The sequence below is a fragment of the Stegostoma tigrinum genome, chromosome 33, assembly GCF_030684315.1.
Source record: "Stegostoma tigrinum isolate sSteTig4 chromosome 33, sSteTig4.hap1, whole genome shotgun sequence".
Taxonomy (NCBI): Eukaryota; Metazoa; Chordata; class Chondrichthyes; order Orectolobiformes; family Stegostomatidae; genus Stegostoma; species Stegostoma tigrinum.
In genome coordinates this window covers 15,787,377-15,801,567 of record NC_081386.1, presented here as the reverse complement: position 1 = coordinate 15,801,567, position 14,191 = coordinate 15,787,377, and the positions used below count along the sequence as shown (strand labels likewise).

The 14,191-nt window shown below is 40.6% G+C and overlaps 1 protein-coding gene across 2 annotated transcripts in view; it reads left to right on the top strand.

Moving 5' to 3' along the window:
- Window positions 1-4,715: 4,715 nt before the first annotated feature.
- LOC125467204 (E3 ubiquitin-protein ligase NEDD4-like) overlaps window positions 4,716-14,191 on the top strand; it is a 144,486-nt gene continuing 135,010 nt past the window's right edge. For both annotated transcript variants that reach the window (XM_048562722.2, XM_048562721.2), the window contains exons 1-2: window positions 4,716-5,012; window positions 5,490-5,563. In XM_048562722.2, coding sequence (XP_048418679.1) covers window positions 4,965-5,012; window positions 5,490-5,563 — 122 coding nt within the window. In that variant the 5' untranslated portion in view covers window positions 4,716-4,964. The remainder of the gene's footprint in view (window positions 5,013-5,489; window positions 5,564-14,191) is intronic.

Below are 14,191 nucleotides of genomic sequence, written 5' to 3'. Positions count from 1 at the left end.
TTGTACATGGAACCCTCAGCTTCTGTTGCAACACCACAGATTTCTTATGGAAACTCAGCTCCCACAGGCCAATCGAACTAGGAACATTCCTTGTCACAATGGATGTTTCAGCACTCTACACCAGCATCTCCCATGACGATGGCATCGCTGAAACAGCCTCAGTACTCAATACCAACAACTGTCAATTTCAAGAGGCCATCCTTCAGCTCAACCACTTCATCCTCGACCACAACGTCTTCACCTTTGACAATCAGTTCTTCATCCAGACACACGGGGGCCAAATATGCATCCTAATATGCCAGCATTTTCATGGACAAGTTTCAGCAAAATTTATTTGCTACACAGGACCTCCTACCCTTGGTGTACACCAGATACATTGATAACATTTTCTTTCTCTGGACTCATGATCAGGAATCACTGAAATGACTACACAACAAGTTTCATCCCACCCTCAGACTTACCATGGACCACTCTTCAGAATCAGCCTCATTCTTGGACACATACATCTCCATCAGGGACACAAACCTCAGTACCTCACTCTACAGCAAGCCCACAGATAACTTCACGATGCTGCATTTTTCTACCTTCCAGCCAAACATGTTAAAGAAGCCAACCCGTATGGACAAGTCCTGTGCATACTCAGGATGTACTTGGGTGAGGAGGAACATGACCTAACGACACCCTCATAAGAATGGGTCACGATGCTCAACTCATTGATTGCCAGCTCCAACATGCTTAAGCAAGAAACTGCAAAGATGTCCTTGGGAGACAGACACTGGACACGACGGATAGTCGTCCAGTACTTCCCCAGAGTGAAGAAACTCCACTATGCTCTTCACAGCCTTGAACATGTCATCGATGATGATGAACAGCTCGCCAAGATCATCCCAATGCTCCCACTTCTCATCTTCAAACAGCCTTAAACAGACCATTGTTGGAATAAACTACCCAGCCTTCAGGACAATTGACCACAGCACCACACAACCCTGCCACAGCAACCTCTGCAAGACATGCTAGATCTTAGACATGGACACTACCATCACATGCAGGAATACCACTCGCCACGTACACAGCAGATACTCGTGTGACTCAGCCAAAGTAGTCTACCTCATACAGTGCAGGCGAAGATGCCCCGGGGCATGGTATATTGGCAAGGCCATGCAGAAATTATGACAGTGGATGAATGGACATTACGCAACAAATGCCAGACGGGAATGTTCCCTCCAAGTCGGGGAACACTTCAGCAAGCAAGGACATTCAGTCTCTAATGTTCATTCCTTCAAAGCGGCCTTCAAGATACACAACAATGCAGAAACACCGAGCAGAAACTGATAGCGAAGCTACTTAACCATGAAGACAGCCTCAACCATGTTGTGGTTCATGTCGCTCTACATGCAACCCCACCATGCTGTTCTGTATTTGTAAAAATCTTCTTTACTGTCCTGTTTTGACACTGTCACCTTGGTAACTTATGATCTCTCTACCTTAATTAGTTTGTACAGTTTTGGATTACTTGTTACTTTGGTTAGATCCTCGGCATGTGACTCTTACACCTATCATGTTATTCCAGCATTTGGTTTGTCTCCAGCACCACCTTACTTTTAACTTTTTGTAATTATCTCTCTGCCTCAATTAATCAGATTGTTGGTCATCCCTTCACTTGCTATTCAGCCTATCGACACTCCACCCACTCACACCATTTGTATGATCTGCCCATTGATCTCTCTGCTAATTGCCAGTTTGCTTTTCTTCACTTCACCTGATGAAAGGGCAGCACTTTGAAAGCTTGTGATTTCAAATTAACTATTGGACTACAACCTGGTGTTGTGTGATTTCTGACCAAGTCAGGAGTGTAATGGAACATTCCCCACTTATCAGGATGAGTGCAGAATCAACAACACTCAAGAATCTGGATACCACCTTGAACAGAGCAGCTGCTGATTGGTACACCACAAATATGCATTCATTCCACTACCAGCGCTCAGTAGTAGCAGTGATGCAAGGATACACTGCAGAAAATCACCAAGGCTCATTAGCCAGCATTTCCCAAACCCATTCCAGACTTTCCAGTCACTTCCATTTAGAGGGACAAGAGCAGCAGATATAGGAGAACACCACAAGTGCTGGCCCAGACAGTGAGATCCACATTCCGCAAAGCCCAGTCATTGGATGTGTGTCTTTACAACTCCCTTACTGATGGACCTGTAATCCTTGGCCTTGTTTCAATTGACTTGGAAGATTGACTGTGACCTAACCCTAGACTGCAATGACATTAATCCATCAACTCCGTTAGGAGATTGACTGTGGTCAACACCCTGCTCCGAGATCGAACAACTTCTTTAAATGCAGCAGTACGCCCAACTGACTGAGACGCCCTTAATTTTCAAACATGACCATTTGGTTGAAGCCGATGCAGTGAGTTTGCCCCATAACTGCTGGCATGTGCTGCAAGTACAACATTGCTGTATTGCATTATGCTACATCAACGTGTTCCCTCCCTTGACTGTTCAGTGAGTGAACGGTAACAAGCTGTTTCCTTCTCCCTCTGTGCTAGAAAGCAATGAGTGCCAGAGAACTTCAAGTCCATCCAAAAATCAGTGAGGCACAAAAGTAGGCTAAGAGCCATAAGATGCATTTGTGTTAAGCAAGTGTGCCCCTGTTTGCAAAGTGACAGAAGCATGCAAGGCAGAAATGTCCCTGAGTTCAAAAGTAATGTCCTGCCAGGTTGGAGTGGTATGTTAATTGTGCTGAGAGCAATCATGATGATCTGGTGAGGCTAGCGACAAAACAGAAGTTACTGGAAAAGCTCAGCAGGTTTGGCAGCATCTGTGGAGAGAAATCAGAGTTAACATTTTGGGTCAAGTGATCCTTCCTCAGAACTGGTAAGGCTAGTGGTTTAATAATGTTCCCTTGCATGATTGAAGGGTAACAGAGGAAAACATGCAGGAAAATGGTGATGGTGGAACTGGATTATGGCCTGGAGAAGCAAGCAGCAACTGGCCACTGGCTGGTACCTGCTCTAATTTTCATGTTGGGAATTGTAGCAGTCTGCTTTCATGGAGAAGGATGCAAAGAAATGAAGTGAGATTAGCTAATAATGAGATGTAAACGCATGAAACTAGGGTAGTCACCACTCAGTGGTTTACAAAATTGCCAAAAAAAAGAGGTAAGTGAGGATCAGGAAGATTTTAAAAATTCTGCAAAGGAAGACAAAGAAGAAAATTCAGAAAGAATAAAGCAAACTGGTGGAAGTTTTGTAAAAAAGTAAGGCTTGGCAAAACAAAATGGGTTAATTACAAGCAGAGCCAGGAGGTTTTAGAATATAGAATAAGGAAAATGCAGAGAAACTAAATAAATACTTTGCCTTCATGGGAGAGAATGCTAAAAACATCTCAAAAAGAATGAAATATCTTTGGACTAGTGTAAATGAGGAACTACACAATATTAATATTAGTTAAAAAGAGAGAAATAAGTGGGACTTCAAGTAAATATATCCCCAGAAATTATGGTGTATACCCCAGAGTTGAATGGGGTGGTCGTAGAGATGGTAGATGTGTTGGTGAACATCTTTCAAAAATCTATAGAATTCAGAATGTTTTCTGAAGATTGACAAATGACAAATATAATTCCCATTATTTAACAGTGAAGAGAGAGAGAGAAAACTGGCAACCACAGACCTATTAGCCTAACATTACTCATAGGGAAAAAGCTTAAAATCTATAATAAGTGATCTGATAACAGGACACTCCAAAAATAATAGCAGCATTGAGCAGAGTCAACTTTGATTTAAGAAAGGGAAGTGACATTCAACAAAGCTGTTCAAGTTTTTGAGGATGTAACTTGTGGAATAGGTAAAGGGGAATCAGCAGATGTGGTGGATTTAGATTTTCAGAAGGCTTTGGAACAGGGTCCCACAGAAGCAGTTGCTAAACAAAAATCAGACTACATTGAGTTGAGGGTGAGTGTAATATAGTGGCATGGGTCCTAGAACCAGGAACACAGGCTGGGTGTCAGAACATTTTTGACTGAAGGGGGAATTTTTTTTTAAACTGAGCATGGTGAATCTTCAGTGTAGTTTGGGGGTTATTGTGCTCTGGCTACCACCTTGACTTTGCCTAAAAAGGTTCCCACCAGTTTCTCAGACAACAAGGTGTAGAGCTGGATGAACACAGCAGGCCAAGCAGCATCAGAGGAGCAGAAAGGCTGACATTTCAAACCTAGACCCTTCTTCAGAAAATGCTGCTTGGCCTGCTGTGTTCGTCCAGCTCTACACCTTGTTATCTCAGATTCTCCAGTATCGGCAGTTCCTACTATCTCCCACCAGTTTCTCGATGTGAAGGGTGCCTTTGCCTTCCTCAGTTGAAAGGCTTAAAAAGCTTACCTCTTTGACGAAGCTCATCTGACCTAGTATCTCATCGCCCTGTGCCAATCTTTATAACGCCCAAGCGAAAAGCGCCAACTGGAGCATTTTATTATGTTAAAAGACCCTCTAGAAGACGGTCTCCAAAAATTGAATATTCAACAGGCGTGAGTTACAATGCATCTTAGATTAGGTTACAATGTATCCTAAGAGAGCAGAGGCTACAGTACTTTTCCATTAAAGTAACAAAAAGTAACTTTGTTCCTTTGATGTTGCAGTGCCTGAGGCTGAAGTAACTAAGTGTGTGCGCCATGTGATGTGCGCAGGCCTGTTTGAGTGGCTGCTTTTTGACACTGATGTCACCGTGTTTCCTCTCAGAGCCAGGGTTGCCCCCGGGTGTGCTCCATTCAGGAAATATTCCTCAGAACGGAACCGAAGCCTGTGGTGTGGATGAACAAGTGAAATTCCAGATTTATCCCCCCCCCCCACCTCCGAGTGGGAGGTAACAGCGAGTTTTTTTTTAGCGCAATCGCCATTTCAGCAGGGGGAAGCATCTGCAGACCAGCGAACCTTTCCCCAACGCTCAATTACATTCCCCTCGCCCATGGCGCTGGCATCTCCCCCTGAAGTGCGCGGACTGCCTACTGAAGAGGTAAGTTCGTCGCTGCCGATTTTCCTGTGTGTATTTTGAAAATGAAGAAACGGAACATTTTTGGAATTGCTTAACTTATTGTCAGGGTGACTGCCACGTCCAGAAAAGTCCGTTCAGCGCCTCATCGTCTTGTCCCTTCCCTCAGATTCAGGAGCTTTTCCTGTGCCCTAGTTGCGATGTTTGTGGGGAGGCGGGGGGAGGGTATGGAGAATCACTGTTAAAGGAGCCGGAACCGGGGTGGTTATTCGCGACGCGTGCCCCTCTGTACGATAACACCCGGCGGGGGGGGGGGGGGGAGGAAAGAGAGAGACAGTACTCTCGTCTCCTTCCAGAACTTGGGCCTTAACAACGGCAGTCGTTCCCCCACATCCTTGATACATCGGGATCCGAGGCAGCCGAGCCCCTTTTCATACGCGTGTTGACTCGGACCTCGCCAGGAGCTGCGCCCTTTCACTCGGTCTCTTTCTGATTTCGCAGGAAGGCTGCCGGATTCTGCGAGTGAAAATCTTCGCTGGAATCGGCCTTGCGAAGAAGGATATTTTGGGAGCCAGGTAGGTTCGGGTTGCCTGTGGGAACGGGACTGGAGCCTACCCTCCTGGTGACCGGGTCATGCCACCAGAAACTCCTGTGTGCCCGTGTTTCCGACGAGAGAATTGCAACTGGTGGTAGGCGGGACGGGTGGACAGACGGCAATTCATCGAGGAGTAGAGCAAGTTAGCAGAGGTTTTTAAATCAAAGTACCCAGGGATTTGAATGTGCTCAGCCCCCACTGAGCAATTCGAAATTTTCTGGAAATGCTGTAGTTAATTATGGTTTTTGTCTTACCTTTTATTGATTTATTTCACAGTTGTGTAACAGTAAGCTTGGTTAACATCACTGCACTGATATTGGATGACTAATTTATGTCACGTGAATCTGGGCAGTTGAAAATTTAAGTCATGAGGGGGGAACAAGTAAATACTGCATAGCTATGTTCTATCAGTCATCCTCAGACACCAGCCATCTAACAATAGCATTTAAGCCAGGGAGAATCAAATGCTCTTGTGACACACTTACTCACAATATTGTTCCTGCTGCCTTTATTGCGTAAAGGTTGTCTTCAGGTCGTCTTGCCCTCACCCCTTCCCCTGTCTGTGAACTGAAGAAATGAAGACCTTACTAGATTGTCTGTCGTTGACTTTGAATTCTTCATCAAACTTCAAAATCTTCACAAGTTTTGTGTTTGCTTTTGTGACTGAGCTTTGAAATGTGGCCCAGTTGTCAGATGTTCAATGATGGTTTCTTTTAATTGGTTATTGGTATGAACAGCCATTTTATAGGTGATGTGTCTTTAATACAGGAAGTGAACCTCCCTTAACCACCTTAGTGAGATGCAGGTCATCATTCTACCAGTTCACATTGCTCAAGATATAACTGTGCCCCTCTCCATAAACATTGCTGGAAAATAAAGATAATTTAATTCACCTACTGTTATGATGGTGTTAAGGTACAATGAAAATGGAGTTATATTATTGTAGCAATTATTCTCTATCAATTAGCTTATAAAATACCACAGAGGGGAAGAGAGCTTTGGAAGGCAAGTAACTTGTTCCTTCTAGGAAGGCTATATTTGCTGTATATTATGACAAAAGTTGCTCCTCTTGTACAGTATCATTTTCTGAAAAAATACCTACTTCATGTCTTTTAATGCTTGCACCTACTCCATAGGGAATACTATTCCATTTTTTTCCCCAACTTGTTCACTGAAGAAATACTTCATTAGATTAGATTTATATTTATCTCTATTTAAGTGCAGGTCATGTACTCATCACTTCTCTTAGTTCCTTGATTGTCACACTGCTGTTAATCTACTTATCTGGTGTTAAATAGTGAGTGAAGAATGAATAACAACTTCTTTCAGTAATCCCACAGTCAGACATAATTGCACTTCCTGGAACTCAACATGCAGCCTTGACACTCTGTTGAACCTTGAGCTGAGCTGTGAACCCAATGGTTCATCACCAACACAGCTTTTATTTTCTAATTGACCTGTTCAGTGATGTTGTTACACACCTCTGGAGCCATAGGGACTTGAACATGGACATTCTGGCTGCGTAGCATGGACTCTACCACTGTGCCACTAGAACCCCTCCAAAGCAATTTGTTTCTACATCAGTTACTTGCCTGCATCTGCTCAGAATATTAATTGCAGAAATTAATTTGTTGTCTTTATATTCAAACACATCAATTCTTTTTCCTTTTGACTTTCTAGTCTGCAAGATTTGAATCGTCATCTTGACATGTTCTCCCTCACCCTCAGACCTCATCCTCACTAACCAACATTGGGTTCTTGCTGTCCCTTTCGTTATTTTTAAATATGAATTTCCCCTCTATGGGTGCATTCATGCTCATCTCGTTCTATGTTAGCACCTGCTCCTCCCATAAATTTCATTCATATTTCTTTAATCTTGTATGGCTTTACGTTGTCATCTAGTGGTACAGCCTTCAGTTACTTTGCCCCTTTCAGAAATTACATCCTAAATTTTTGAATATTTTAACAAACTATTCTATTTTATCTTCGCCCCTGCTGATCTTTTGGAGTCAGTCATACAGCAGGGAACCAGACTCTTCGGTCCAACCAGTCCATGCTGAAAATAATCCCAAACTAAACTAGTCTCATCTGCTCCTGGCCCATATCCTATTCATGTATTTATCCAACTATCTTTTAAATGTTGTAATTGTACCCACATCTGTCACCTCATCAGGAAATTCACTTCACACATGGACCATCCTCTGAGCAAAAAAAAATTTGCCCCTCTTGTCTTTTTTTATTAAAGCTTTCTCTTCTCATCAGAAACAATATGCCCCTGGTCTTGATATCCAGCATCCTAGGGAAAAGATACCTATCATTAACCCTATCTATAACCCTCATAATTTAATTAACTTCTGAAAGGTCACCTATCAACCTCCTACACTCCAGCGAAACAAGCCCCAGCCTGTCCAGCCTTTCTGTATAACTCAAATCTTCTGTACCCTGCATCATCCCGGTAAATCTCTTCTGAACTCTCTTCTGAACTCTCTCCAGCTTAATCCTTCCTATAAATGGGCAACTAGAACTGGACACACTATGCCAGAAGAGGCCTCACCATCGTTCTGTATAACCTCAACATGATTTCCCAACTCTTATACTCAAAGGATTGAGTAAGCATGCTGAACACGTTTCTAACTACCCTGTCGACATGTGACTCAAACCTCAAAAAGTTGTGTATCTGAACCCCAAGGTCCCTCTGTTCCACAACACTACATAAGACCCTTTCATTAATTTTATAAGTCCTACCCTTATTTATTGTATCAAAACCAATACTTCACATTTATCCAAATTGAATTCCATCTGCCATTTTTTAGCTGATTGATTTATTTGACAAAGACTCCTTCGTAATCTTATAAAAGATTCTTCATTATCTACTATTCCATGAATTTTGGTGTCATCTGCAAATGTAATAACCATACCTCTATATTCTGATCCAAAGTGTTATATAAATGACAAACAAAAGAGGACCCAGAACCGATTCCTGTGGAACACTGCTGGTGACAGGCCTCCAGTCTGAAAAACAGCCCCCCACCACCATTCAGAGCTAGTATGAACTGCAGCTGCTGGAGTCAGAAATAAGAGTGGAGCTGGAGGAACACTGCAGGCCAGGCAGCATCAGAGGTGCAGGAAAGATGATGTTTTGGGTCGGGACCCTTTAGAAATGAGTTCCGACCTGAAATGTCATCTTTCCTGATGCTCTGATGCTGCCCGGCCTGTTGTGTTCCTCCAGCTCCATACTGTATTACCTCCTGTACTATCTCCTATCATTAAACCAATTTTGTATCCAGTTGGTAAGCTCACCCTGAATTTAATGTGACCTAACTTTACTAATTAATTTACCACTGCTTTTGAAAAATAAATACAAAATGAAGTTGGCTAGACAATCAGAAAGTTATGTCTTTTATTGTACTGTTGGATGTCTCTACAGTTTACTGTTGATAACCCATGAGCCTGCCAGCATTCCTAACAGTTATCAAAACTTTTTGGCATTATTGGCCCTTCTGGTGAGTATACTGCCTGTTCTATCTGTAATCATCCACTTCCACTGCTAATCCATATAAATATACATAAGTAACAGACAGATAAGGACCAGCTGATACATCTAACTTACCTGTGTCTTTTTTTAATCCATACATACTGATGAAGGAATTCTACCCACTTGTAGGATCTAGGCATGTAAAAGTGGAAAAACAGATTTATAAAACATGGCCAATTCAGAAGACAAAAATCGATTCACAATTCCCTTAGGAGATGGGAGTTCATCTAGGAGATCTTAATGATCCTGATTTATATTACAGGATATCTTTTATATAAGATGATTCTTGATCCAGCCATTAATATATAAACCCACACTTGCATTTTTGCTTTTGCCTACCTTTAGCTCAAATCTAGCATTTATTTTGTACCTATCTCCAAAGATGAGGACAGACAATGATTCATATCGTGCCTTGACTGTCATAATTCATTCTATTACATTTCACATAAATGTTTTCAAACAAAATTTAACATCACTTAAGGACAAAATAGGGGACAGCTCTCCATAATCTTGGCCAATGAAATAGGCATTGAGATGTGACCTAGAGAATGAGATATAGAAATCGGGGGAAGGATTAGGGAGAGAATTCCAGATTGTAAGGCTTAAGCAAGGAATGACTGAAAATTGAGGATGTGCAAGAGGCTAGATTTTGGAGGGTGGTAGATCTGGACAGATAGGGATAATAACATGTGCTTCAGAAGAAAATTTTGAGTGAAAGCAGGAAAAATCAGTCTGTGGATGCTGGTATGGGATATAATGGCCATAAACATCTTTTTACTCCACTGGTATCTGCTAGTCCACTTATAGACTTGACAACGATTTTGCTGGTGTATAGACTTGTTTATACACCATTGTTTCATAACTTTATTGATTTCTACAGTTATATTTTATGCAAAAGTGACCATTGTGGTAACTGCGGTATTCAGTTAATTCATGGTGCACCCTTCTTTGGAATGGGTTGATCTAACTGTGGCTTGTGCTTTAAGTTGTTCAGTCAATTGTGCTACAATGTGACTCTGTAACCTTTTGTTGCTGTTTTGTTGGAGTGATGACATAGCCAGTTTTCACTTTTTCTAGGGCTTATGACTTCCAGTTGTAATTGTGCAACACAAGAACCATTGATGCATTATTTTAATATTTGAATTCTGTAGTTTATTACTTTAAATACAAAGATTAAAAATGAATGTTGGTTGCCTACTGTATACTGTAATCATAGTTTTTGCCAAAATCCCAACAGAAGCTTTCAAAACCATGCAGACCCTACCTTCCCAAGTATAAAACCATAGGAGGTTGCCTAGTAATTTAGTGAATGTAATCTTATCACAAAGAATAGATTGAGTGGCATTGGAATTGCATGCAGAACAGAGGAATATGTATGGTAATAGCAGTACTTAGCAGTGAAGCATTAATAGTGTATTAATGTGTAGAATCTAAGTCCTTTCCAGATTCTAATGTAATATCAGTTCCCATCATTTACATTACAGTTTCATTCCTGAAACTGATAAGTACAAGTTTAAAATATAATGGGAAGTTCATAATTATACTTCCAAGAATTAATATTAAAATAACAAGCTACAGGAAGAAATGAAGAACATGTTTAATGTTTTGTATTCTTTGTTTAAAAGGCCTGTTGCCAGCAACATTATCAGATGTTATTGTCTGACAACCACATGCATAAATACAAAACAAAAGTGGTGATGGCCAAGAAGTCTGATCATTATGTACTGTCACAATATATTGATTGATCACAGTATGAGGATCTGCACAACTCAGGTCCTAACAGCAGGACATTTTTGAGTTATACTTATGGTGAGTGAAGAAAGGCAAACAATTTCTAGTTCCCATGGAGAAACTTGAAGTTGCCACTTAATTAAAGCATTCACAAATTGTTCAATGATCTAATCCAGCAAAATTTGGGAATATTTTCACTCCCCATTAAAACAAATGTTTGACCAGTATCATATGGCATATTAGACTTTTACTGAAGAACGTTGACCAGTACAGAAGTGTTTGAATTAGCGGTCAAATGTTGAACTCCAGCATGGATGAATAAGGGAGTTTTGTACATGTAAATTATGGTACTCAGTTGCCTGAGAGAGTCTGTCTACCAATAAACAGTTTTAGCTCAGGCTGTGAATTAGTCCAACAAGAGAATTATCTCATTTGTTGATGATGAATCTTAAGATTCTCAGTCTTGATTTCAAATAGCTTCTTTCACTAAATTTCTCGCTATTTCCAGAATCTCCTCCAGCTTTATTTTGTTGCATGAACCCTAGTTTATGTAATGTAGAGTGATTAGTCCTTCTCTGCTCAAATATTGACAGCAGTTCCTTGTGTTCCTGAAACCTGTTTAGCAAGTCTGCCCCACCACCTAACTTTTGAGAGTACTTACAGAGCTCCTAAGTACTGCCATGGAGTAATGCAGTATTATCTTGTATTATATCTTGAAAAACCATTGTTTTAGTTCTTAAATAATCAAAACAGACTTCCATAAGAGCTGAATGGGTAGATGCTGATGTTCAAGCAGCAAAGTCTCAGTCTTCGACCTTTTAGGGGCTAGTCAACCTTAGTTGGGCTTTCATACCCCAAAACAGCTTTGTTTACAAGTTACTGAGCACAGAGGAAGATGTTAAGAAGGCATTGCCTCAAATTTACATGGATGTCTGTTTTTGGAGCTCTATTCAAACATCATTGGAGGGTCTGTATTAAGGAGATAAATGGGTTGTGCAATATCTGTGATTGAACAGATTTACAAATGGTATCTGGAAGAACCTAACTCAATAGTTAGCCTAGAAATGAAAAAGTTTATTCTATATGAGCTTTAGACAGGTGCCTGTCATAGACTCCTACGGCACAGAAATAAACCCTTCAGTCCAACCAATCCATGCTGAATGTAATTCCAGCTAAACTAGCCCCACTTGCCTGCGTTTGGTTGCTATCTGTCCAAACTTTTCCTGTTTATGTGCTTATCTAAGTGTTTTTCAAATATTGACTGTGCCCATATCCACCACTTCCTCTGGCAGTTCATTCCACAAGCAAACCACCCTCTGTAAAAAAAATTTATCCTTCATGTTTTTTTTTAAATCTCTGTACTCTCTGAAAAAATATGCCCCCTTGTTCTGAAATCACACATCCTAGGGAGAAGACCACTACCATTGACCCTATCTATACCCCTCATGATGTTATAAACTTCTATAAGGTCACTTCTTATGCTTCAGTGTGTAAAGTTCCACCCTATCCAACCTCTCCATATAACTCAAACCCTCCATTCCTGGCAACATTCTGGTAAATGTCTTCTAAGCCCTCTCCAGCTTAATGTCCTTACCATAACTGGATGACTAGAATGGGACACGCTACTCCAGAAGAAGCTTCACTAATGTCCTGTACAGCCTCAACATGACTTGCCAACTCCTACATTCAAAGGACTGAGCAATGAAGGCAAGCACACAAAATGCCTTTTTAACCACCCTGTCTATATGTGACACAAACCTCAAGGAATTATGTATGAGAATCCTTAGGTACCTCTGTTCTACAACACTACCCAAGGCCCTACCATTAATTGTATGTCCTGCCCCTGTTTGTTGTAATAAAACGCAATGCCTTGCATTTATCCAAACTGAACTCCATCTGCCATTTTTCAGCCCATTGACCCATCTGATTAATATCCCTTTGTAATCTCAGAAAACCTTCTTCACTATCTGCTATGCCATCAATTCTAGTGTCATCCACAAACTTCTGTATTCTCATCCAAATCATTTGTACAAATCACAATGTTTTGTTTGTCATTGTCTTCAGACTGATGTCAGCTGAAAATGACGACAAACTAGGGCTGAGGGACTGATAAGTGTGTGATATGTCAAGTTATGCTCAATCTCACAAGTCATCATCTCTTGGCCTCAATCTTTGGATTGAAGAACCAAAGCTCATTCTTTAGTCCAGGTACTTTGACTGCATTTAGATCAATATGATTATTTGCCTGCTTCCTGATCGGTGATCAAATATTGTTGTGTTTTGTTTCTGTAAGTTGGCCTGTTAGTCTTATGCAAAAAGTTAAGCATATCTATTGACTTTAATCTACCTACCACGCAATATCAAAAATGTGCCATAGTTGGATATAAGACCAAGTGTTAAAAACTGTCTTTTATCAGTGAAATAGGAAGATTATGGTGAGTAGGTAAAATCCCCTTTTGATACAATCCCAAATATAATCCATTCTCTATTTTTTTTTGTTACAAACAATATGTTGATGCTGGTATTTGAAAAGATAGTTATTAATTTAGTTGCATTTTTGGTAAAAGTAGGTTTGTTCCACTGTCTATACTTTTAATTGCCATGTAAACCAAGGCTGTCCAATTGAATGCAATTACATGCAGATGCAGTTTGTGCAAAGGACTTAAGTTCACATTGATTCATGTCTACTTTGCGTCAGAGCCTGTTGCTGTTCAGATGAGATAAAAACTCATTCCCTTCCCTATTCGTCAGGGAGATGGCAATATTATTTATTTAGTGTAAACCACAATAAAATTGAAATAGACTTCTTGATTCCCAATCAATATATTTGCAAGTGAATTGAATAGAGTACATACCTCTGCCATACTCTCTCTTCTTTGCTTAATGCTCTATAACTATATAAAAACTGAAAAATAATTTTATTGAGAGCTTTCATTTCACTATCCAATCTGTATCCAACAGCCTGAACTGAAAACTCTGATTGCATTTTGGCATTTGTGTCAAATCCCACCAAAGTAGCTGAGTCAATTTGCAACATTTTACAACCACTGACACCATTATGAGAAAGGTCAAGTTTGGTCCATTTCTTAACATTAATGAATGCTTTCATAATTTGCATCACTGACATCTATGACTTTTTCCAGAAACTAATCAGCCCTTCCTTGGGCCATAGCCTATCTATTTACCAGATTTTCATTGAAATCTACATGAGTTTTTGGTAGAGTCTGTTAGTCTGTGAACAACAGTGACAAAAACATTACCTCCACCACTGAAGGTGGGTGCATGTAACAGTTCATCCCTGTTTGTTATATTGTTCACAAACCAATAGGCCACCTTTAGTAG